The sequence below is a fragment of the Chelonoidis abingdonii genome, chromosome 4, assembly GCF_003597395.2.
Source record: "Chelonoidis abingdonii isolate Lonesome George chromosome 4, CheloAbing_2.0, whole genome shotgun sequence".
In the NCBI taxonomy this organism is placed as follows: domain Eukaryota; kingdom Metazoa; phylum Chordata; order Testudines; family Testudinidae; genus Chelonoidis; species Chelonoidis abingdonii.
The window spans coordinates 9,714,532-9,740,399 of record NC_133772.1 but is presented as its reverse complement, the minus strand read 5'-3'; the positions used below and the strand labels follow the sequence as shown (position 1 = coordinate 9,740,399).

Genomic DNA, 25,868 nt, shown 5'->3' with positions numbered 1-25,868 from the left:
CCTAGTGGATGCAAGGCACAGTAGTTTTACCACTAGGTAAACCAAGGCAAGCTCCACCTGAAGCAGTGGGTGGTGCAATGCGGTGTTGACGTCACCAAGTCACCTCATGGAGAGAACTACAGTGCATTGTGTCCACTAGGATTCTATGGAAGGGTTGCTAACCTGCATTATCTTGTTAAAAAACCCCACAACCTCCACCCCAAGCTTTTTGGCAGCAAAGACACCACCTAAGAGGCTCTAATACGCATGGCACTGTGTAAGATAGATTAAAGATACAGAAAGCACACTGCTTTGGCCAAGACTGCAAGAGGGCACAGGGCAGCCATTTCATAGCTCCTCCAAGCAAGAGAAAAGCAGTGAACCCACAGCAAGCCCAGCACCAGTTTCCAGTCCGAGGTAGCAACCAAGAGTTGTCACTATATGTCTGGCTAGTGATCCAGTTCTAGGTGTTCACATCACCATGAGTGGCAACCTTGTGGAAAGGACCAGGTATTGAAAGGGCCATGGCAAGCAATTCCCCATTGAACTAGTCCCTCTAGGTCACGGCTAAGACACTCTGGTGGGGAAGACTCTCAAGCTGGGGACAGAACCTCATCTCTAGGGGTCAATCTGGTACCTCATTGGTGTGAAATTTTTAGTGTTTCCAATTTACCTGGCAAGACTCCATTGTGCGGTAAATGGAAGAACAAACCAAGTGCAAGAATATGTAGCAGCTGGTAATTTGTCTCCTCGTATGTATGAGAACAGCAACCACACCTTCAGCTCTTTAAGGTTAGTTTATTGCAGTGTGAACAATGACAGACATATGGAATTTATAAACATACACAATATCTTGGTTTTACAAGGTCACAGCTCAATACAGTACAATAAAATCTGTTTATACAAAATACTCTATTGGCTTTATAACGTTATTCTAGAGTATGAAAACACCCTGACCTGTTCCTTTTGTAGGTTTAGAATAGATGCAATTAAAAAAAACAAACAAACTCACTAAATCAGCAGCCAAGGAAACAGGGCAGAGGACATCACAGTTCATTATGTAATACTGTCCAGGGCTCCAAGCGACAAAGCTAAGGCCACCTGCTGTATGTTGTACGTATGTAAAAAGTCTCAAAAAAATTAGTTTCAACTTTATACCTTCTAGCCCTAGATCTGTATGAACTACCCTCACTACTGTTTGTCTGGAATTTTATGTTGTGCAAACTCAGTTCTTCAGCAAAGTTATCGTTCAAAAAAGTTTCTGGAATATGAAAATTGACCAGGTAAAACCTAAGACGACAATGGAGAGAGGAAGCTTTAATAGAACTATGGAAGATTTCCCAGGATAGATTATGGAACCAGATGAGGTTCTGTTTCATCAAAACCCCCTATCCTTCAGCTGATTTAACATTCAGGGTTTTTGTTAAGAAATTCAGATACTTAGGCTTTTTCTTAAAACAAATTATATATTTTTAAAAGCCAAGACAACATGAACAGCTTCTAAGGCCTTGTTTACACTACAGGGAAAAGCTGATCTAAGCTATGCTATTCACGTAATTGAAATTGCGTAACTCAAGTCAACATAGCTTAGATCTACTTATCGCTGGGTCCACACTACGCTATGTCAATGGGAGACGCTCTCCCATCAACTCCCCCTACTCTTCTCGATCCAGTGGAGTACATGAGTTGATGGGAAAGCAATCTGCAGTTGATTTAGAGGATCTTCACTACACCTGCTAAATCAACCACGCGCTCATCGATCCCCCAGTAAGCACAGACAAGCCCTAAAAATCATCTCTAAAACCAAGTAAGGCAGTGGCATCACTGTGTGCAGAGTCACTGACCATCTGGGGCTACAATCTACCCACATACAAAAACCTTTCTGCAGTTGAGTAAACCTCTTAAAAAAAAAAAGTATAAGGTGTGTGAACACGCTCAGCCCTCACTGGAGCTACAGCAGTCAGTATCTGGAATGGAACACTCCCTTTAGTGTTTTTACTTTCCAATGAGCTTTGTGGGTCTAAGTTTTAAACTAAGTTTGCATCAGGGTGTGTTGTATTCTCCAGACATACAAGTCTTTGTTTTTGTTCTGTTTTTGTTCTGCTTTGACTTAATCTCACAAGAAATGCAGCTCAGATGATCCCCAACATGCTTCTCTGTGAAATTAAGTTTTGTCTCACACCAGTAAGAGTTTAAAGTTAACTTGTCATTTTAAAGAGATTTGAGCAAGAAATGCAGTTCACTCACTGTACCAACCACATTACGAACAGAAACACTTCTTCCGTCTTCAAAGGGAAGGACTGAAGTTCTATTTTTGTTGCTTATTCTCTTGCCACAGCCTTCCAGTGCGCATGGATTAGGTGAACTGCATTACACCACCACCTCTTAGAGGCCAACCTGAAGAATCTGTAACTTCAAATATCCCACATGCTTCTCCCCCTAAAAACCTACCAAATACACACCAACTGGTACATCTCTAGAATGTGGCTATGAAACATACTAAAATATTTGACTAGGAAAAGAAAAATATCAACATTTGGTGGGTGAATTATACAAAAGTTTATTAGAAAAAACCCAAAAACCTCAGTCTTACAGGATATCTGTTTAACATCCACTAAAACACAAGCACCAGGAGCCTATGGGTCACGGGCCATCTGCTTAACCCTCTTCACGCAAGCTGTGGTATTTACCAGTGCTAAAGAAAATAAATATGTACAAACAGAAGACATCCTCCCCTTCCCCCTTAAGAATCTTTGATCTGAGTAGTTAGAAATTGCTTTAAATTCTCACTTAAACAGGAGCAAGTAGAGTTTTTTTACAGGGCAGTTACGCAGCTTTAGCTATTTTATCTCACGGGCGTATCAGATTATGACTGTATCTGGCCCCATTTAGTGTGCAAAATATTAGGCCTCAGAGCACAGGACAATATGCCACATACTCAAGACCAGATCCATACCAGTAAGGGAGTCAACCATGCTCTGAACACAGGAGAGGCTCTGAGAGTATGTAACAGAACTGACAACCCCTTGCTAAAAGCCAACTCCACTCCCACTGAAGCATTTGGAAGTTCTGCTGTTGACTTCGGAAGGAGTGGGATCCATCCTAGAAGGCCAGCAAGCCTTTTGCAACATCTTGTTTGGAACAGAGCTCTATGAAGAGTAGAATGCTCGATTTTACTGAGGGGGTGCATAGTCTAAAGGAAGACTCAGGACAGAAATGCCACCTCTTAGGAAGCTCAGGGTCAGGGCTAGGGGAAGAGGAAGGGACACAGTAGTACTGGCCCACACTGGTAGAGATGCTGATTTCCTAAATGAAGCAGCAGCGGAAGACTTCCAATTCCAAAGCTACACTCAGTGATAGGATTGGAAAGACGAATGCACAGACCAGATACATACCAGCATTGATTCCTTTAGTTATGACTAAAGCAGGTTCCTAACTAAACAACTCAACCTTCTGCATTTGTACCCATTTGGTTTCATAGTGTTACTTTAAAGAGAGGCATCACAAAGACAGAGTTTGGAAATTTCTTTGCCTAGGAAAAGTGAGATGATCTAAACCTGAAACCTTCCTGCATCAGCAAGTGTCATTTATGAAAATGGGATGATCACAATAAAATGAGGCTCCACCCCAAAAGGAGTGGAGTGAAGATAGTTATTAATTTCAGTCATCAACTCCAACCCAAGTGTTCCATCAAAATTTAACTAAAGGGGGATGTTTAAAAAACTACAGTAGATAAAAATGTTTTCAAGAGGTGCTAGAAAAGCCTACAAATAGAGCCAGGTGGTGTCTGGCATCCAAAGGAGTTTGGATTTTGTCTTGTTTTAAGACCGCCCCTCCCACTAACCCACCCCAAAAATATCCCAACTTCCACTAAGAGTCTGGCAGTTAAGAAGTATGTGAAGCAGTATTCATTTTAGACTCAGCATTGAAGCCAGTTGAGCCTCAAAATATCCAGTATCCTTTTTTATGGCTTTAAAAAACAGACATACCCTAAGCAGATCACAAAACTAACTGAAACATGGTTTACAGAGTCGCGTTAAGGCTCTTCCAGAGTAGTCTAGAGGTGGAAACTTTAAGGCACCTATTAGTACATTCACGTTACTGTTAAAAAAAGCAAGAATATAAAAAAAAGTTTCCCACCCAAGTAAGAGGATATGGCACATGTAGCTGTTACCGCTGTTGAATCCAGATGGAAAAACAGAGAGCTTTGTTTAAAAATGAACACCTGGTTTATACACTTCTGATGACTGCTCACTATCAGCACAGCATTTTCCCCAGACACTGTTTTAAAGGAAAAGCACTTCCTCCAACCCTCCAGGATTAAACTCAGTTCCTCACATGCGACTCTCCTCCTCTTTTATGCTATCTTCTGTGTTTTTCTGCGACACGTTGGCCACATCGTTTGCCTCTTTTTGTTTCTCGGCCTCTTTTTGTTTCTCGGCCTCATCGATATTTGTTTCCTCCTCTCTTCCTTCGTTTCTCAGCTTGTCCTCTGCCTTTTGTTCTTTCTCCAACAGCCGGTAGTTGATGCCCATTCCCACAAACAGGTAGATCCCAGAGACGATCAAGATGATTCCACATGACCAGTATGTGTATTTGTAGTCACCATACATGTCATTGAGTTTACCTGATGGACCAGAGAGGACAACATTATGTGGCTGACCATCTCCCACGATACAGCGGGAATCACTCTAAGCTAGTATGCATAAGCTCTCCCCAGATGTCTAACTCGTAATGTGTGTGCATGTACATGCATCCAGCCACAAGAACAATTTCTGCTTAAAAACATAGGTTTTTTTTAAAGCCTTATCTAAGTGTTAATCAAATGTAGTGCTGGTAAAATGGCAATGCACATGGCACTAAGCTCTGATCAATGTCAGCTTACATTTTAAAAGCAAACCCACAAGGAAGAGGCTGTTCACATAAGAGCCCCTTTTTTGGTTAGTAGCAGTCTTTTTTTGGTTTGGTTTGGGTAGACCAGAAAATCCAGCTATTTTACAAAACTGCCTAGGAGTCCCCCAGAGTTTCCTAGAAAACCTGCTTTTCGGGTGACATTCTTCAACCAGGGTATCCAAGCTGTCACTCTAGTCCCATCTCCCCAAGGTTAAAAACCCAAGTTTGCTTTGCTCTAGGGGAAAAACTCTGAGAAACTTCCCACGGACCCTGAAATTTTATGTAGAAAGAGTGTTGACACTCTCCTTGCAGGAAGACCCTCCCTGCACTGGGATATAATCCCCACACACTCTAGTATGTCTATAACCACTGGCCATTCCTGTTGGGAAGAGCCCTCCCATGTGTGTTCTGGCTTCCCTCATGCCTTTCCGCATTTCTGTGCCTTCAATTCTCAGCCTTCCCAGCAAGTGTCCTTTGGGAAGGAGCAGCAGTTGTTCCCTCCCCCCTTGGTATTCTCACAGTACACAGGCACCCCAGGAGGTACATAAATATACTCTACCTAGGAGAGGTGGTCCTAGGAGCACAGGACAGCATTCCACAATTGTCACCAGCCCGACAGCACTGGAGAACCTCTGAGCACCAACCAAATCCATCAGTGTTTCAAACAAGACAGAGCTGAGCCAGCCAAAGGCAAATCCAAAGAACCCAGCGTAGATGCAAAACCCAGCATAGGTGGTGGAAAAGGGTGCCAGGAGGTGGCACAGTCCATTATACACCACAGAGACAGCAAAGAAATATTGGACCCTCGGTCTGACCCACTTGGTGTTTGCCACCAGTCCCATGGAAGGCCTAGCCACCATGTCTACAAAGGCCAGAATGGAAAGCAGAAAGGCAGACCGCTCATTACCAAACTGTTTACTCTTGCCATAATTGCTGAGGAAGACTAAGGGAGTGAACAGTCCAAAGAACATAATCATATTGCCAGACAGATAGAGCAAGAAGCCTCTGTGTGTAAACAGGGACAAATCCAAGAACTTGTTAATCCTCTGGTAAACTGTGAGCTTCTGCTTCTTCGTCTTTCCAGCAATAAGGTCCACACTGGCATCGCCAGCTCCTTCATCCGCTTTCATAGCTGACTTCCCTGCTTCCTGCAATACTTCTTTTGTGACCTCTTTCTTCAGCTGATCTGGCTTGGGGCCTATAGGTCGCATCAGAGATCCAGCTACACAGCAGTTCAGCAAAAGGGCACCAAGAATTAAAAAACTCCCCCTCCAGCCAAATATACTGAAGAAAAACTGGTTCAGGGGGGCCAGTGTAGACAAGAATACAGGGCTACCTGCCATAGCTAATCCATTGGCCAATGGACGTTTCTTATAGAAGTACTTGCCAATCATGGTCAAGGCTGGGTTCAAATTAAATGCAAGCCCAAGACCTGGAAAATAAGAGAATACATGTGAGTTTAAAAATGAGAGATCTCTGCACATCTGTAGATTCTGGGATTAATGGACTGGATACTGGGCTGAGTTCTTCTCACATTATACTAAATTTAACTTGCACTGACCTCAGAAGTTATGTAGGGGGTAACTAACAGCAGGATTTAGCCAGTTATTACAGATTCTCAGTGATCTAGGAAGAAGGTGCCAATTTTGCTAGTGAGCAAACTATTGGGGTTTTTTTTTTTTTTTTTTAGAGCCAGAATTGAAGAAGTTCCAGGATACAAGAGATAATGAAGTTTACTAGTGTGAAATAAGTCTGATTTGAGATAGGATGGGGATGTCTAAGTACCAGAACATTATCTCCTTTGATACAAACATCTTTCGCTGAGGAGGATCTCCGATTCAGAACGTGTATAGATATATAGCAATTTATATACTGATTCAGGACAAGGCTAAGCTGAATTTTTATGATTCTAACCCTAAACATGAAGAGACCACTCACCTCCCACAACCCCAACACAGAAGTATAGCTCTTCCACAGTGTTACAAAAAGAGGCTGCGATCAAGCCACACCCGGACAGACAGCCCCCAGCAATCATTACTGGCCGACTGCCATACTTGTTCACCAGGATGCTGCTGATGGGACCTAGAAGAGATCAAAGGAGAGTTACCCAAAGGGAAGACATCTTTGCTGGTATGCATGCATTACAAAGCAGATGGACACTAATAGGACTGCATAGAGGTTTAGCTTCAGGAGTCAGTGAAAGCTGGGCATGGATGATTAAGATGAGCATTAGCCATTGCTCTTATGTCAAGAGGAGGGAGGGGCAGTATAGAAGCACAGGAGAGCGAGGTGGATGACATAAGGCCATGTTGGGTTAAGTGCTCGGACATCTCCCTCCAGACCACGATGTTCCAGGCTGTTTTGAATCCAGACTGAAACAGTTCACAGTGGAACATTGCACTGGCTCCCCTGCAAGAGCCTGTCCACTCTGCTCTTTGCAGAGTTTGAGGAAGTTTGTAAGTCCATAGGGTTGCAGAGAGCCTCACAAATATGAACTGATGCAATTCTGCCTCCCCATGTTTATAGAGACACAAGGGGGAAGATTAAGCCCTGGTGTAACTCCCGGGAATTCAGTGGTGTTATACTGCAAATTAATTTTTCCCAATAGCTCTGAGACACAAGATCTGGCCCCACCCATCCCTTCCAAGGCAGTGTGGCCTAGTGGATAAGGCACTACACTGGGACTCTGAACTTCTGGGATCTATTCCTGCCTCTGGCCAGCTGGGTGACCTTGGATGAGTCACTTCCCCTTCCTGGGCCTCTGGCTCCCCATCTATAAAACAGGGATGGTACCATGCTGACTCCTTGGGAAAGCACTGAGCACTCATGATGCAAAGCTATATAGGAGCTAGTTATTTTTATTATTCTCTGAACCCTAATGCAAACTCTAGCTGTTCTGAGAGTGGCTCAAACAACCCACCACATGTCTCCCAACACATGAACACCCCTGAATATGCTGTGTGCAACAAGCTGGTCATTACCACCCACCCCCGCGCCAGGAGGGGGTCATGGTATACAGAACAGACATTTTCAAAAGCCTGCATGTTGGGCAAGATTCTCTAGTAAGAACTTTTAGATGTGGTTGGTTCCAAAATATCAAGTGCACATGGGGGCACAAGGGGAGGTTTGAAGGGATTTTGTAAAATGCTTTAGTGAGTCAGAACAGAAAGAACAGTCCTCAAGTGAGGCTGGAGTTTAAACTGAGTCAAATTTGGTTCTGCGTTTTTTTTGTTGTTTTAAAGTTTCACTTTGCTTCAGCTACAGAAGCTTGATGGAAACCTGAACGTTTGAGTCAAGCCATCCCACCACTGTGAAACCATGATCTGTTTTAGTTAGATCCTGCTCCTTATTTTCCACTGGAGTTCTATACATAAAAGCCACAATCACATGGAAATCTTGTCTGCATGCATGTTACCAATCTAGAGAAAGGAAAAAGCAGGATGGTCCCTAAACTAAGTGGGTTTTTTCCAAATTTTCAAGAGTCATCAGTTGCTCTTTAAAGCCTTCAACCAACTGACATCTGAATCAGTCTGTGATGCTAGGTGTGACAGCCTCCACCAGACCAGCACAGCTTCTGAAACATCAGCATGATTCATTTCCTGCACTAGCTAGTCTCACTAGCTCAGAGTATTGTCTTCCTCTACAGCACTGTGGCATGCGCTCCTTTATATCCCAGGAGAAACCTTTTAAACTTGTACATACTCAACTTCTCAGGCTTGGAGGGCAGGACAAGAAAAAAATCTCCCCCTCCTTCCCCTTTATACCCAAAGAAAATAGTAACATGAACTTTCATTAAAGCTACTCATGAAAAGAAGCAAGGGGCAGGGGGAGTGGGGATGGAGAGCAGTTGTAAAAAAAACTTTCCCACAGCTACTTTGAAACAAGAGAGCTTGTGTTTATTTGTGCTGCATGTGATGCTGTCCACTCTTTGGGGATATTTCTGTCCTGAAGATCAGACTGCAGTTTTCCAAACTGGGATATGTAGGTCTAGCCTGTTTGCAACCATCCAAATGAGATAGATCATTTACATTATGGTGACACCTAAAGGAGTCAGCCAGATCAGGGCAGTACTATGCCAGGAACTGTGAAATACATGGTAAGCAAGCATCCCTGCCCCCAGTGGGCTTACAGATCAAGAGTAACGTGGAGGAAACACAGGAGCAAGTGGGAGAGCACAGACAGGGTAATAGAAGTAACAGGATGTTTAGCATCTAGCTGTGTGTTGAATGCACAGCCAGGGAGTAGCCACAGCTCCAAAGCCCCTCCAGCAGAAACATTTCCATGCAGGGGAGGAATTTTTGTTCATTTGTTATTTTAATTACTCCGCCAATGTTTGAGAAGTCAGATTGCTGTGTGCACCCACAGTTTAAAATGCTTCACTACAAGAAATCCTGATCCAAAGTAAACAGTGATCAGATACAGTAGTGCATGCTCTACAGACATTAAAATGTATTTAAATAAGCTGAATGAGCACCCACTGAACATTAACAGATCTGGTTTCCCCATTAACAGACAGCAAGGTCAACATGTTATTCCCAGCTACTCAGATGTGGCTTGTCCTTCACCTCTAGTTGAGCAGAACCTAGAAAACGTTTGAAGAGGATCCAGTGGTGGTGTCAGCAATCTGGCTTCCTAAGTGGAGCCAAGGCGCTCTGAAATCCCAGCAGGATTCCAACTGGCCTACATCCTCCATCACATACAGTGCCCATGTAGATACTTCCCAACACACACAGAGCACTGAACAGTCTCTGTAAGTAACCTCTGAAATTGGAGTTGAACAACTGAGCCAAGGCCCAGTGCAAATCCATAAGGACTGACTCTTCTTTTTCACATCTGTGGCACGGCATCCAGAGGCTGTGACACTCCCTCCTTCCCCCACCCAACGTGCAGAACACACCAGGAGTTTAGCAAAGTTTGAAAGATTTGCACATTGAACGTGAAACCACTCCCTGATATCCCTGGAGTAGATCCTGAGGACAGCACTGCAAACTACCCTGCCCCTTAATTACATACCAGGGAACAGCAGGACTGAAGGCCTGCTGATATATTGTCAGGGAGCAGCATGTTAAGCTTGGCTTTAAGAGGTCAGCTCTTACTGTGGCAAAAAGCAATGCTCATGTCAAGTTAGGCCCAAAATTTAGGCTTCATAAACCCAAAACTGCTGAAGGCAAGAGCCAGATCCAAAGTGCTCTGTGCTGGATGCGACACTCGGCCATGCTTAAGTATCTTCAAGTACCCTTCCCCAATCCAATGGGACGGGGATTTTGGGGTTTGATTAAACAAAAGCTCAAAGATTGTGGCAGCGCTGTAGCACACACCTTTAAAACTGGACAGAAACTTAACAAAATACCAACTAGTCTATTTTTATTGTCAGTGTTGAGAAAAGAGAGCAGAAAGTGAAATTAAAATGTTTTCTCCTTGTTTTATTAGTAACTGAGACAAGGACATTTCAAATGATTAACTTGTGTCCCTTTAACTCACTTGGACCAAAATCAAAGCAACGAATACAAACCAGTATCTGACCCCAAGTGCCCTCCACAGCATAGGCCCAATTATCCTCTGACCATGGACTTCAGCTGAGTCACAACAATGTCATACTAGCAAGAGTTCAGAATTAGGCCTTGCTTTGCTGCTGCCCATTCCTCTCTTATTCTGGAGAAAGAGACCAATTCCCTGTGTCCCTTGGTCAATCTGGTAGCTTTCACCAGAACAAAGCATCCTTTAGACATTATGAAGAAAATTGAGTTCCTTCAAGAATGTGCTTCTCAGGATCCAAAGAAGTCTGGGAGGAACAGACCATGCATTGTAGCTGCTCAACAAAGGCTCAGCCAAGCAGAGTTTAGTATTCTTGCTGGTTCTCTGCAGATCTGTGAAAAAGCATGCAGAGCAGTAGTACAGTCTGTCTGGGGTGGGGGAGGAGATGCCCTTGCAAATGTCACACACACCTCCGGAACTTCCTCCAAAGAGGTACTAAGAAGTAGACTTTGTATGCAAAGCACCCCTACTTCCTGTAATGAGAGAGTTAGTCAGACTCCTAAAGTTACAAGAAAAGAGTTATTTGGGGAAAGGGGGTGGGACTGATGTCACATCTGGTGACTAACGCTTAACACTAAGGCACACAGAGTTTATTATTTACTTAACTCTCTCTTTACAAGCTCTTGGTCCATACTGTAAGAGCTGTGGAAAGCCTGAAAGCAGTAATGCAGTGACTGTGTATACTTGTACCACCCCTAAGTCAAACACCAAAGCTATTACAGAGGAGCATTCCTGCTCTGGAAAGTTATAGACAGTTTCAAATTCGGGCCATAGTGCAAAACAGCACTTGGGTCACATACACATTAACAAACCAGTTTGCAGGACCAGGCACTGGTGAGCTCTGGGGATTTTAAGACCTTTGCAGCCATCATTGTGATGGAGCAACACTAAGGCCTGGCAACTGAGGGAGAGAGGCAAATCACTTTAGAAAAAAAAAAAATTAAGCAGAGTTTTGTTCCAAGAGCAGGTGACTTGTTCCACTTTGCCATGTCTCTTTTAGCCATTACTGATCCTTCTGCATATCGGCTCCCAACAGCGTTTGAGAGAACACATTATCAGGACCACCAGAGAGACAGGGAACGGCCTACATCAGGTCTCATTAAGTCAGTTACAATTTACAAGCTTGTTATAACATGAAGGCAGGGAGATGTGCCGGTTGCCTCACTAGCTGAGCTAGGACAAAGCAGGGACTGTTCCCCCAAGGAAAAGCCTCATGCCCAGCTCCTGTGGTCAGCTGCTTTTGATGCACAAATGCAAATATGAGTCAGGCGGTTTGCCAGTTTGGGATAGCGGCAGCACGACAATCACCAATATTCAGAGCTGCCTCTGGGGTGGACACACTATGGCTGTCACAGTGGGAGCTTCTTTTAGCCAGAGTTTACCTTGCACATTCACAGACTGCTACAGAATACTGAGGAAGCGAGGACGAGGGTAAGAACCCACCTCCCCCATGTGATCGGAAGTTACCTATTTAAGGAAAGCAATGTAAGATTGGAGGTGATTTGGAGTCTTGCCCCCATCTGTCCAAACCCCCAAGATGTGGAGAGGGGGTCTTCACCAGCATTTAAAAATAAAAATAACTGTTTGCCTTGTCCAATTGTTTCCTATACTTTTGATCCCTGCTGCCATCTTTCTGCTGTTAAAAGGGGAGTTTGAGACAATCCTTTTCCGTAGGTTGCAAAATGCCCTTGCTAAAGTTAGCCCAGGCAACTAGCACTCACTTTGACCAGGTCAGATTTCTCAGCACTAGAAGTGAGAAACAAATTGAAAAGAAAAAAAAAGTTACAGGAAGAGCAGTTGCTGTGTTCGGGCCAGATCCTTAGCTAGTACAAATTCATAGGTAACTCCAAAAGGGAACACTGATTGTCTAGTCTGACCTCCTGTGGAGCACAGGCCATAGAACCTCCCCAAATTTTTGTTTTAACTAGAGCCCCTCCTTTGGAATCTTGATTTAAAAGTTGTCAATAGACTACAACCCTTGGTAAAAATTGTTCCAATGGTTACAACCCTAATTATTAAATATCTGAATTTGCCTAGCTTTGGCTTCTGGCCATTGGATCTTGTTATACTATTGTCTGCTAGACTGCAGAGACCATTATCAAATCTCTGTTCCTCATGTAGGTACTTACAGACTGAGCAAGTCCATCCTTTACTCTCTTTGTAAAGTTAAATCAATTGACCTCCTAGAGTCAATCACTGTAAGGCAGGTTTTCCAATCTTTTAATCATTCTCATGCCCCTTCTCTGAACCCTGCTCAGTTAACAAATATCCTTCTTCTACAGTGAACATCAGAACTGGACAGACTATTCCTGTAGGGGTCACACCAGTGCCAAATAAAGAGGTAAAAACCTCCCTACTCGTACTCAAGACTCCCATTTATACATCCCAGGATCACATCAGCTCCCAGGGTGCCACTGTGGCCGAAAGAGCTAATGTTCCACTATTATCCACCATGACCCCCAAAATCCTAATCTGCATTCTTTGTTCCTACATCTATCACTTTACCTTTGGCCACACCACAGTGTGTACTTCTATTGATTTGCTGTGTTTAGAATCAGCTCTGCAAGCTGCAATTTCTTCCATCTATGACAACTTTCTGTAGGGACTCCTGTATTCCCTGTAGCATCATACGCTGGTCTTCTGGTAGATGTTAGAAGCAGACAAAATGTCACAGCTACATTCTAATGAGGGCAAGTGCAGAATGACGCAAGTCCTAATTCCTTGGAAAGATTTTACTTATAGCTTTGCAGAGGAGCAGGACAGATTAACCTGATTTTCACATTTTGGGCATTAAATAAAGTTTATGCCAAACTTCTCCAAACAAACCCGTTTAGAAAATTTCACCCAAATGGGAAACAGTCAGTTCCTATCAGTGTTTTGAAGAAAGGTAATACAATAAGAGTCCATTAAATCAGACACAGAACTAACAATCGCCTCCCTGTTGTCTCTAGTCTGCTTGCTTACCTCCTGCATACATAACAGCCAGCATGATGGAGGAGATCCAGGAGACTTTGCTGCTCGATGCATTGAAGATGACTTCAATCTCTTTGAAAAACACAGTAATTGATTTGGGAAATGCATAGGAGAAGCCAATGGAGATGAAGGCTCCGATGACCACCGCCCATCCCCATCCTCCTTCTGGTGGGGTGTATCCCTGAGGGCCTCCAATTGCTGGTGGCATCTTGAGTGAAGTTGGTGGCAATTAAGCTGGGTTTCAAAGATCTGCAGAGAACACAGATGTCAGCACTTAGTAAAGAATACAACAGCATTTTACTCTAGAGTCCTTAGGAGGAAGGAGGTCCCTGGAGCTGTCCAACGGTCACTCTTCTTGGCTTCCTCCAACACAGAAGAATTCCCCATCAATGATGGATCAGAATTGGATGCAACACTCATGTGAAACCCAGAAGTTGTTTAAGGGAGTTAGAATGGGGACAAGAAGGTTACCTGAGGGATTCAACAAGAATCAAGACCACCACACATTTAAAATAATAAAAGGCAAATATTTTCAATGACGACTAAAGATTCCAGGTGCCTTGCTTTTTAGATTCTCAACCTGACACCTTGAACAGAGCAGATTTTTAGAGGGTGGGTGCCCAGCACATTCAGAAACTCAGGCTCCTGAAAGGTGTCTCAAGACAGTCACTCAAAAGAAGCTTTTGAAGGGCTTTGCCATAAGATGTTTATAAGCAGTGAATTAAAAGCATAGATAACTCTTTGAAAGCTGAAAATGGAAGGCAGCTTCCTTGCCAGCTACAGATCAACCCTACAATAAACCTGTGTGACTGGGCAGCAGTGCTGAGTTATTGGGAGCATTGAAAGTCTTGCTTCTGGAAAGTGCAGGGGTTGCACATGCAGTTATTGTAGAGCCAGGGCATTTGGCAAGCAACAGTGCTGTAAAAACACAATAATGCATTGTCATTTATTTTTTAAGAGACGATATTATGTGCATTTTTGCAAATTCATTCTATTTTGAGCCTCCAATCTGGCTAGTATCCATTTCCTCTACTAAGCTTTAACATTCACATAGCCATTATAAGTTCACTATCTGTCACAGTGGGGGGAAAAGACAAGATATATTACTGCAGAAGTAGGGCAGCACAGGAAATGCACACTAGCCTTGGGAGGCGCCAATCTTACCACAGAGGAGGACAATGTTAGAGTAGTCGTCAGGGCAAATTAGAAAGTGACTGGAGTGTGAAATAATTTGGGAAGTTGGTTTTGTTTTCTATAGGAAGTTAAGTGCACACTGTTGACTAATATGCTGGCTAGAACACATATTATGCTGATAGTACTACCTGCAATATACATTCTAAGCATTTGAAGAATCAGTATAGCAGTTATATAGCTCACATTGCCCTGTACTTTTGTTATAATCCTGTACACTTATGTTAAGTATCCCATAACACTTTGCATTAGCTAAAGTAAGTCTTGACTTGAGTAGATCTGATACTGACAGTTTTCCTGACGGATGTCTTCATAGCAACAGGAAAGGAGTTACCCATGCAAGTTTAAGAGGTGCCTTCATGCCCCTTAGTACCAGGACATGTGTTCAAAACAAAAATAAGGGAGCATCATGACCTGAAATGCATGGGTGTAGAACAAAAGACAAAGGGGTACACCACGCTACCAGTACCAAACAAGATAGGTCGTTGATTAATTCAATCCAGTCTCAAATGACGTATGCAGTTCCTTTTACTGGTAAACAAGGATGGCTTTAGAGAAGTAACTTTGGAGAGCACACTTTCTGTGTAAGGTGAACATCATGGCACAGGACATGTTCTTTGGAAACTGGTTTCATATAGAACCTTGTTCCTGTACCACATTAATAAACCCGACTGACATTGGTTATTTGTGTATATTTCATAACAATATAACACCACAAAGTACAGTCAAGCAACTGACTCTACAATTTAACAACAACCCCAAGAGCCTTTCCTAAGGAGATTGCTTTAGAAGTTAGTGCTGGACTCTCCTCTTATATCCAAAGAGAGTCGGATTTTAACACTATCAAAAGGGGAGGGATGAGGGTGGGAGTGGGAAGAGACAGGAAATATATCATCAGATTATTGAAATGTGCCCCTCAGAGAAGAAACAAACATCTCTCCTTGAGCTAGGTATCATGTCAATGTTTCTATTCTGCTTGTACGCAAAGCAACCTCTGAAGGTCACTAAATGCAGCTAAACTTAGCAATGACAGATAACAATGGAACGTTTCAATAGGTGCCTACATGCTCTCCAAAAAATTCATAGGGTTTGAATTCTTGTCTGCTTCGATGCAGCTCATGTTGCAGGTTCACTATCAGGCCATCCCATTACATATAATTCAGGGTGCTTTAAAGTCTAATTTCACAGGCTAAAACAACCAAGGATTTCCTGCGAGATTTTCCAGTTACTCTTTGGCAGTTTCTAGGCATTTGGTTCATCCTTCCCAATCTCTCTTCTCTGACTCACTTCTTAAATACAATTCTGCTACTTCATCACCCTCTCTACTGGACAGGAGGGAGTGAATGCCCTAGGGTGGAAAGCGGTGCTTTCTGTGCTCAGGATTTTAATCACAAATCTCATGCTATTCGTTGGTTTTGGTAAAGCCCCAGCTCCTAGAATCATGTAGTTACAAGAGTACATCAACTTTCATTTTTAAAGTAGTACATTTCTAGCCATCCTGGTTGCAGAGAAAAGCTCAAATGTATAAAACAAATTCATGCCAAAGGCTCAGAAACCAGCAGACAAATATAAAGAGTAGAATGTTTATTTGTTTTTTAAATAGTCTCATGATATTTTGGGGCCAGTGTCATGGTTTGGCCATACTGAGTAAAATTACACCCCTACCAACCTTAATTGTTCTCAAACTGAACTGACTTGTGACCTCCCTGTAGGGCCATAACAACCCTACAATGTATAGTTGTAAGATAGTTTTCATTATGAGCCCAAGAAAGTCAAAGGAAATTAGTATTTTGACACACTTTTGTGTCCCTAGACTGAAGATCCCTAAAGTTTTTCCCTTGGTCTTTTGTCATGGCAAGTATTGCTAAAGGAAGAAGAGCTGCTCACAAATAACAGATTGCAGGGAGGATGTCATGCGGAAGGTAGAGCTCCATGCTGAAGGATGGACATCGCCATTTCATATGATGATGGCCTTGTTTTGACTGAATGCCTCTCACCACAAGCAGCAGCTGAAACAAAGATCACGCACAATTTGAGAGAGAGCAGAACATTTGTGCTGACAGCAACAATGTAGGGAGAGGATGGAAGAACTTGAAAGGTGCAGATGCACTGAGGGTAAATGCTGTTTGTTTATATGTTTGCCAGTGCCTTTTTTTGGGTACATGCTATAAAGCTATTGACATGCTGAGCTCCAGTTATACTGACAGTTCAGAACAGCACCCAATAGCTTCGGACCCAGGATACAGAGCAAGACAATCAGAGCACCCCAGACAGGAACCACAGACTAACCAGCCCACCCCTTCAAATAACAGCTTTGCTACATTCACATGCACATGAGATCTGCTAGGGACTTACAGTGTAATCTTGTGAGCACTTCTCTCCCCACCCCACAAGAAGACAGGCTCTTTAAAGTCACCATGGAGGAAATTCAGAGGCATGCACATCTTTAAGCAGGAAATAGAAGCATCCTTTAAAAAAAAGGATCAGATATTTGTCAGTTGGCCTATGTGTGCCAGCAGTCACTGCACCTGTGCTATTGCAAACCCAAAACACAGAACAACTATATCAGTGATAACAGAATGCTCCACAAAGACGACATCTCTCAGGCCTGGGAAGCTCTTCCAGGATCCCATAAGCACGCCCTGGCAGGATAGCATACAGAGATTAATCCTACTCTGGCAAACTGCACCTTGTATTAACTTTGTGAGGAGAGGGTGTCATAAACAGATAGCTATGGGTTAATGTCTCTTTCACCTGGAAAGGGTTAACAACCAACACTTGACCGGAGCACCAATCAGGAAACAAGATACTTTCAAAATCTCAAGGAAGGGAAGCCTTTGTTTGTGGGTTTTGGGTTTGGCTTTGGCTTTGTGCTCTCTGGGTCCTGGACAGGACTAGAGGTGAAACCAGGTTTCTGCAATCTCTCTGCTACAGTCTCTTATCTATTCAAAATAGTGAGTAAGTAAAAAGCGTTATGTCTTTTATTGTTTTTCTTTATGCTATTGAGTGTGTAGTTTGCTGGAAATTTTTAATGTATTTTCATTCATATATTCTTTCCCAAATCAGAACTTAGAGCCAGAAAATGAGATACTAGCATGAATACCTCAAGCTTAACTTACCAAGCTTAGATCCGCCACCAATCAGGACGTTTGGTGGAGCCCTGATTAGCTCGTCTCCAAACCTTACCTGGGACCCCAAGACATCAAGTCCTTGCAATCTCACAACAAAGGAAATACCCACTTCCCTTCCCCCCTCTTCTTTCCGTAGAGGAAGAGAACATAGCAGATTTCCCTTCCCCCTGTCTGTTGCTTCTCCCACCAATTCCCTGTGAGGGCAGACTCCCTTCCCTGAGAGGTCTATACAAGATAACCAAAATCAATAATTCTAAAAAAAAAGGAAATTTAATAAAAGAAGGGAACATAAAAATTTGTCTCGAATTCAATGAAAATACAGGGTCTATTAGCTTATAACAAATGATAAACACCTTATCCAGAAAAATACATATGAAATATTTCCAGCAAACAACATTTGCACATGAAAAAAAACAAATAAAAAAAGACCTATACCACGCTTTTTACTTACTCACTATTTGAATGAAAAGATCGTAGCGGGAGATGCAGAAACTAGTTTCACCTTCTAGTCCTGTCCAGGACCGAGAGAACACAAGCCAACACTGCAAACCCACAACCAAGGCCTTCCCTCCCTTGAGATTTGAAAGTATCTTGTTTCCTGATTGGTCCTCTGGTCAGGTGTTGTTTGTTAACCCTTTCCAGGTGAAAGAGACATTAACCCTTAGCTATCTGTTTATGACAGAGGGTTCCAAGCATTCTGCTACTGCAGAATTTGGCACAGAATCCACCCCTTGCTGAGCAGTTGTGCTCCACAATCTATATGTTAAATGAAAAGATGGAAAGACTTTCTAGTCTGTGGTTACAGAGATATTTTTCAAGGCTGACTGGATATAAACAGACATGGCATTGTCTTCCTGAACCTGTGGGCAGCCTGAAACAACGGCTCCAAGAGGGGTAAACGGCCCTATTTGTAGCAATGCATTCATTCAATGGTAACTGAAGATTAATTCACATATGACTATGGGCTTTTCTCCACTTATGACTGGCTTGAGGCTGTGGTGATCAATCCACTGGGAGTTGATTTAGCAGGTCTAGAAGACTCACTAAATCGAATGCAGATCGCTCTCCTGTCAACTCCAGTATTCCACAAGAATGAGAAGACTAAGGAGAGTCGATGGGAAAGCATCTCCCATCAACATAGCATAATGTGGACCCTGCAGCAAGTAGATCTAAGCGACATCAACTTGAGTTGCGCTACCAACGTAATCCAAATTGTGTAGCTTAGACTGACTTCCCCCTGCAGTCTGGGCCTGCGCTCAGTTAGTATGAGCATCCAGCTAGTGTGCTTATTCCACTGTCCTATACTGCCTTGATACCCGCCAGAGTGCCAAAAGTCTCAACTTCCTTTTCCACAGTGTCCAAAACCTCCAGCAGCTCCTACAACATCGATATGATGCATATTAAGAACTGAAAGTGCAGGGACAATGCAACATAGACTAAATTTCACCTAAAAATAGAAGAGACCACTATACAGAACATATTGTTCATTTTCCTACCTGATCAATTAAAAAAACCTTTATTTAATCTAAATGAAGCCAATGCAGAATTTGCAGCCTGAAGCATAAAACCCAATTGCAGAATTTAGTTCCATCCACCTGCAGATTACAAGGGACCTTGGATCTACTCACCCCAGCTGAGAGGTGCCTTGGGGACACTAGCCAGGACTCCTGAAGATCAAGAAAACTTCTGCTTATCACGCCAAGTATCATGAATGGCGATCTCATGGGAAGCATAATCTGGATCAAAACTGGAGGTAAGGTTTTCAGAAGTCACCTAATACTAGTTCATTTTCAGGCATTTGTGCCTTGAACCAGCATACAGCAGCAGCAAGAGGAAACAAAGCATTGGAGACTGTTTTAATTAAACCTTTAAGACTTGTTTAGTCAGTTTGACACAGCCACCACTTGTTTCTTTTTTTGCTAGAAACATATTTAGACAGCTTTTTGGCCAACACACATGACCGTCACAGGCAGAACCAAGTCACCTTGTAGTTCTGACAAAAGAATCATTTACAAGGTATTCCCCCTAAATAAACCCCATTAGTTGAACTATGCTTCCAAGCCCAAAAGGAGTGTTTCTCATTGTATGTCAGGTGACTGCAGCTTCCACTGAGCTCACTCAATAGAGAGGGAAAGTCACATAAATTGGGGCTTTAATGCAGATTAAAGCACACAGGCATTCAGGAAAGAGCTCAGGATTTACAGATTTGTGGCCCGTTTCTCCAGCAAAATGAGATGCTACACAATGGCTAGCAACAGACACAAGTGCTATTCAAACTGAACGCTCACGTGGCTGACAAGACATGCTTACAACCAAAGCTGAGATTAAAGAGGGTTAGAGAAGGCCCTGTGCAGGGTAAACCACAAACGTCCCAATCACATAAAAATCACAACATTTTGGGCCATTTTCACTCTCAATACCAAAAGCACTTAGTCCATAAGGATTGTTAGCTTTTTCTGTACAATTTAACTTTCAATAGCATCTAAACAAATGTATGTTTTGTTTTTTTAATGTCACTTTCCAGCAGAGATTTCATGCACTAGTTTCTAACCATCTCTTATTTTTAGTCATACTGAGCGTTTATAAGGTTCACTGAACTCCCCTTTCAGCTGCTGTTATACCAAGACTGACTAGTCCAGTACAACATTTGAGGATGAGACTACTGAGAGATTAATCTTTTACCCACTCTGGAAAATTACTAAACTGACTGATCTTACTCAGACTTGGATACATTTCTTTCCCCTTCCCCAGAAACCCTCTCCCCCCCTTCACAGCACAGACTAAGGTTGCAACATTTGATGAGCAACAGATCTTCTCAGTAGGCTATTTCTCCCCCACTCTCCCCAGTTTAAATCTAAGCAAAAAGAGAATTAGAAATTTCAATGCACTGCTAACACTAGATTGAAGTAGGAGTTCCACTAGATCTGAAGTTACCAAGCAAAATTCGTAGAGAATAGGGCCAGACAAGACAATTAGGGCTGATTTACATTACCAATTCTGCATGCTACAACCTTTCCCCTCAAGCATTAAAAGCCCATGAGAAGACCAGTTTTAAAGGTTTCTCTCAACCCTGTTTCAGGTTTTATCTTTCCTATTTTCTTTTCTACCCTCACATGGAAGAAATTTCAGCCAAAGGAAAACACCACATCTAAAAATAGGAGTCAATTCAACGTGAAGCGTTTCCCAAAAACCCAAGTAATAGTTATGACACTTCCAGTTCTGTTTTGGAAGAGCTGCTACGTGTCAGACGTGTTTAGAACTCAAATTCACAGCTGCAAAGCAGTCAGCTACAGTTTGCCCTATTTAGGCATTAAAGTAGCCACATTTGAAGTATTTACAGCTGATGAGACCAAGCAAGGACTGCAAGTGTTGCATTTTCTATGTTGTAAACCCTTTACAAATCCAAGGAAAGACTAGCCTCAGGCAACCTCTCCTCCCTGCATTCCACCTCCCCTGTAGCAAATAGTGGTATAAGAGCTAGACTGAATTCCTTTTTGGCATGCAGGGCTGCAGACTCTGGAAGCAAGCAGGAATCTACTCCCCTCATGTAGCTAGCACCAGGTCCTTCTGACTGCGATAGTCACCCCTTTTGTTTTATTTGGAGGTATAAAAGCAGAATATCCAGGATGGGTATTTTTACCACGCAGTAAATTACTGTATACTGAAAATCCCAGCTTGGCAGAATTCCACAGCCAAAAACAGAAGCTCTCATTTAGAAACCACTGCAAAATGCAATGAAATATTTCTGCAGCAAGCCCTTCACAAAATCTCCTTACAGTGCCTTTTTATGAAAGACACAGTAGTAGCCTTCTCACAACTAGGACCAGGAGGGAGTCCTCAGGGCGCGTGTTTGTTGTTAATTTTCTGTATAAAATTATACAGAATCCTGCAAGCAGGCACCTCATCTACTCCATCTGCTGAACTGTTAGAAGTCATCACCATAGAGCAAGGGTGGGCAAACTTTTTGTCCTGAGCGCCACATTGGGATTGCAAAACTGGATGGAGGGTCAGGTAGGGAAGGCTGTGCCTCTCCAAACAGCCTGGCCCCCACCCCCTCCCATTTCTCACCCTCTAACTGCCCCCCCTCAGAACTCCCATCCCATCCAACCCCCCACTTCTCCTTGTCCCCTGAATGCCCACTCCCAGGACCCCCCACCCTTATCCAAGCCCCCCACTCCCTGTTGCCTACACCGCCCCCGCCCAGACCTCCACCACCCCATCTAACCATCCCATTCCCCACCCAGTGACTGCCCCCCCAGACCCTTTCCCACCCTCCCCGATACACCCCGGGACTATACCTATCCAACGCCCCTGTCCCCATCCCCTGACCCCTACCAAACCTGAACAGGCTGGGACTCCCACATTATCCAACCCCTCCTCCCCATTCTCTTGACTACCCTCCACCCCTATCCAAACCCCCCGGCCCCGACCCCCTTACCATGCCACACAGAGCCACATGTCTGGCAACCACGCCGCCCAGCCAGAGCCAGACACGCTACCATGCTGCTCTGCAGGAGCCCACAACCCCACCGCCCAGAACACTGCCCACACAGCGGTGTAGCTGCAGGGGAGGGGCTAGCCTTCCACCATTCTGACTTGCAATCAAAACAAAGAATTTCAAGTGGACAGGACTCAAAACTTTGTTCCCAGAGTTCATCACAAACTCTAGTGTAGACAAGGCAGCGATATACTAATCCTGCTCTGAGGTGTCTGACTAACCCGTGACCTGTCACTAACAATAAGTATGCAGCTGAACTGGTTCTGAGCACCAATCTGCTTCAAATTCAGACAAACCACATTCAGCCCTATTTCAGAGACAGAGGCCAAGACTGCTTGGAGCAAAGCTTAACACACAAAGTAGCACCTTGCTAGAAGCTGCCAGGCCTTTTTCTCCACTAAAGCTCCCATCAATGGGAATTTCCCTCCCCAGAATTCCCTGGTAGAGATTCACATCAATTTCACATGCTTTACACTGTTTGGACACAAGTGTTTGGGTTTTTTTGGTAGTACAGTAGCACAAGAAGGTCCCAGCAAACAGAAAGGCCTCAGTGTGCTGGGTGCTGTCTAAACACACAGACAGAGACAGTCCCTGCCCCAAAGTGATTACAATCTAAACCCACAGGCTACGTCAAGACAGGGAAGGGACAGAGAGGTGAAGCGACTGGCTCAGTTGGCAGAGGGTGCTGGCAGTCAGGAATTATTCCTGTTGCTGTTTTAGAAAGTTTTCCTTTGGCTCCTCTAGCACCAACTGTGAAGTTTAACCCGATTCTCACTGTCTACACTTCAGAGGAAACTAGAAAAGAGCCACAGCCACTAGAACAAGGATTACCTACTATTTCTACTAAAGCCAACCGTGGTGTTTTTTTCCCCTGGGGCCATAAGATCTGGTGTGCCATTGACCTGTTAAAGCCATGGTCAGCATTCTAAAATACATTCCTGAGCAAGAAGCTTTTATCAGGCTTTATTTATGTTTGTCTATCTTCCCACTGATTATGTCCTCATGCACTTGGGAAATATTTTGCTTCTTCCTGCTACTGCAGAAGCCAATCCAGCTGCCTCCAGTTTAACTTAATCTGAGCAATAGCCACACAGCATCTAGCACTTCAGAGCCAGGTGTTAGCTGTACAATACACCAGTAAATATGGGCATTAGCAGAGGCATGGCATCTCAGCAAGCCTAGCTCTGCTTTCCATTCAGAGCCTTGCCCCTGTACTAAGAAGCAACATGCAGTGTTCATTGCTCCTTAAGAACAGCACCAGCAGCTGGACAGGAAGAGTCCCTCTTTTGGAAGAGGAGCACATGGAAAATGCAACTGGTTTCATCTTCTACTTCTTTCCTGCTCCCCATGCAGCATTTTAAAAGCACCCTGTTCTTCCAAAGCAGCCAGCAGGCATCTCTAACATGTCCAGATTAGAAACATGGGCACTTCTGAAAACCTTACCCTTCCTTTTCAATCACACTTTAGTTTCTCACAGAATGTCAACTTGAGCCAAGTGCACCCAGCCTCTGCCAGATCCAGCCCAGGCCCCCTCCCCACCACACACACTCAGCTACCCTCCCCCAGTGAGAGGGTAGGAGAGGTTGAGTCTGTCCCATCTGATAGTTTCCCTCCCTGTATCCATAAACAGCTGGTCTCTACCATGCCAGCTCCTCCCAAGCCTGCCCTTTCCCCCCACAAGAAAAACCTGCACCCATAGCACATCCCCCATATTGAATAAAAGGAATCAGTTACAATCATCTCATCTCAGCCTAGAGAGACTACAAGTGTCAGAATTCTCTCACCTTAATTTACAGACCACATGCTAGAACCCAATCAGATGCATTCCTCTGTTAGAGGGCTTGCAAAGGGGGAGGGACAGCTCAGTGGTTTGAGCACTGGCCTGCTAAACCCAGCATTGTAAGTTCAATCCTTGAGGGGGCCACTTAGGGATGTGGTGCAAAATCAGTATTTGGTCCTGCTAGCAAAGGCAGGGGGCTGGACTCAACTCAATGACCTTTCAAGGTCCCTTCCAGTTCTAGGAGATAAATTAATGGAGATATCCTATTTATTTAAAGCAACCCAAACTCATTCCCAGGTCTAGAGAATCTCCTATGAGAATGGAAACAGAGGCCTGCTAAAGAACCAAAGCCAAGTCTTACTGCTGTGAAATATAATGAAGTTACTATCCGGAGTCTGCTCAGCGAAGTCTGATTGCGTAACTGCTAATAGCAACCATTACAAAACAGTGACATCTGAGATCAGACAAGAAATAAGTGAGCTACAGGAAGTGCTACTCTGTGGTAACTTGTTAAATATCGGATTTGCTAAGCAATGAACCCATTATACAACATCCCCCCAATTCTAGCAGAATGCAGAGCACTTGCCCCCACATCACTTCTGCATCACAAGGTTAGTTTACATAGCTGCCTATCCGCCAGCCAGTACACGTCACAGAGCAAGGGGTAGTGTTTCACAGTGCAAATTCAGGTGGGAATTCTGCCCCCAGCCATTAGCTTAGTCTGGAAGAACCCTAAGAAAGCATATTTCCTTACTGGTTTGCAACAAGAAGGTGTGCTCCTGAGCGAGTCACAGGCCTTTTCTCCAGTTGGGAGCGGTTTATCACTTCAAACGCAACAGCCTTTGCCTGGGCAGGAAGGAGCTGAATTAGGGCTCACTGCAAGCTAATAAGACACCAATTTTGCTGGTTTTAAGCTGATTTAGAGAATGAGGTCAGGGGACAAAAGTCCACTCCTTACCCCTAGCTGGGGGTTTAACCCAGCTGCATGTGACTCACAAGGGCTCTGCACTACACAATGGGCAATTGAGGACCTACCCGACCACAGTATTTGTGCAAGGGATGAGATAAGGTCAGCAACAGGCATTCAGAGAACTTAAGGACATCAGCCCACAGAAAGAGCTGCAGACCACACTCATTGTTTCATGCTATCAGTTTAGTTTGTCCCACAAGTAATGACACACACACACCCCCAGCCAGGCCGGCGGTTGTATTAAGAATGGCCAGCATCTCTTGAGACGCACTCCAATCCACAAACCACAGGGTATAGATTGATAAATGCCCAAAGGCAGCACCCAATACTCCTAAAGCAGACCAGAAAGCAGCTGTTCTTATCCGCAGTCCAAAAAAGCAGCCTCCAGAAGCTGTGATACTCTCATCAGAGTAAAACTGTATGATTTGAAGTATTGGAGCTACCCACTCACCCTCACATCCTTATCAGTGCCAGCTGTTAGACTGGCACAGATTCCCTTACTGATCTGTTGCCTACTTTATACCATCCCTTACTAAAACAGCCTATGAGTGTTGGCTAAAGCAAACTCTCTCCAATCACAGTGGAGGGCAGGATGTTGTTTAAGCTTGGAGTAAAATTCTTAAGGATGTCCTAGGGAAACATGCTAGAACTCATGAGTCAAATGTGGGAGCAGACTCTACCCCAGGCCCTAGTGAGAGGAGAGTGAATCTCTGGGTCAGAGAGATGAATGCCATAGATTCCCTGCTGTGATGAGACTGTAAGAGGCCCAGGCAGTGACTCAAAGACAGATCACAAAAAACATGAGCCTTTTTTATATTTGAACATCTGCTGCCTGTGGAAACACTCCTTGGCTCACACACCTTGTGATGCGGATTCAGAAGATTCTCATAGACCAGGGAGACGGATTCAGCTCCTCCT

The 25,868-nt window shown here is 43.8% G+C and overlaps 1 protein-coding gene across 4 annotated transcripts; it reads right to left on the bottom strand.

Annotated features, from left to right (window-relative positions):
- Window positions 1-757: 757 nt before the first annotated feature.
- Window positions 758-25,868, bottom strand: SLC16A1 (solute carrier family 16 member 1). Of its 4 annotated transcripts, XR_012655694.1 has the most exons (6): window positions 25,811-25,868; window positions 13,372-13,629; window positions 6,811-6,954; window positions 5,432-6,304; window positions 2,427-4,606; window positions 758-2,376 (listed from the first exon to the last, which is right to left on the bottom strand). XR_012655694.1 is itself a non-coding variant. In XM_032802586.2 (5 exons), the coding sequence occupies exons 2-5, from the start codon at window positions 13,586-13,588 to the stop codon at window positions 4,314-4,316; spliced, it is 1,527 nt and encodes a 508-aa protein (XP_032658477.1). In that variant the 5' UTR covers window positions 13,589-13,629; window positions 25,811-25,868; the 3' UTR covers window positions 758-4,313. The 4 variants fall into 4 exon arrangements, 3 of the variants coding, with proteins under 3 accessions (XP_032658477.1, XP_032658496.1, XP_032658485.1); XM_032802586.2 differs by having other exon boundaries at window positions 758-4,606; XM_032802605.2 differs by lacking the exon at window positions 25,811-25,868 and adding an exon at window positions 19,331-19,417 and having other exon boundaries at window positions 758-4,606.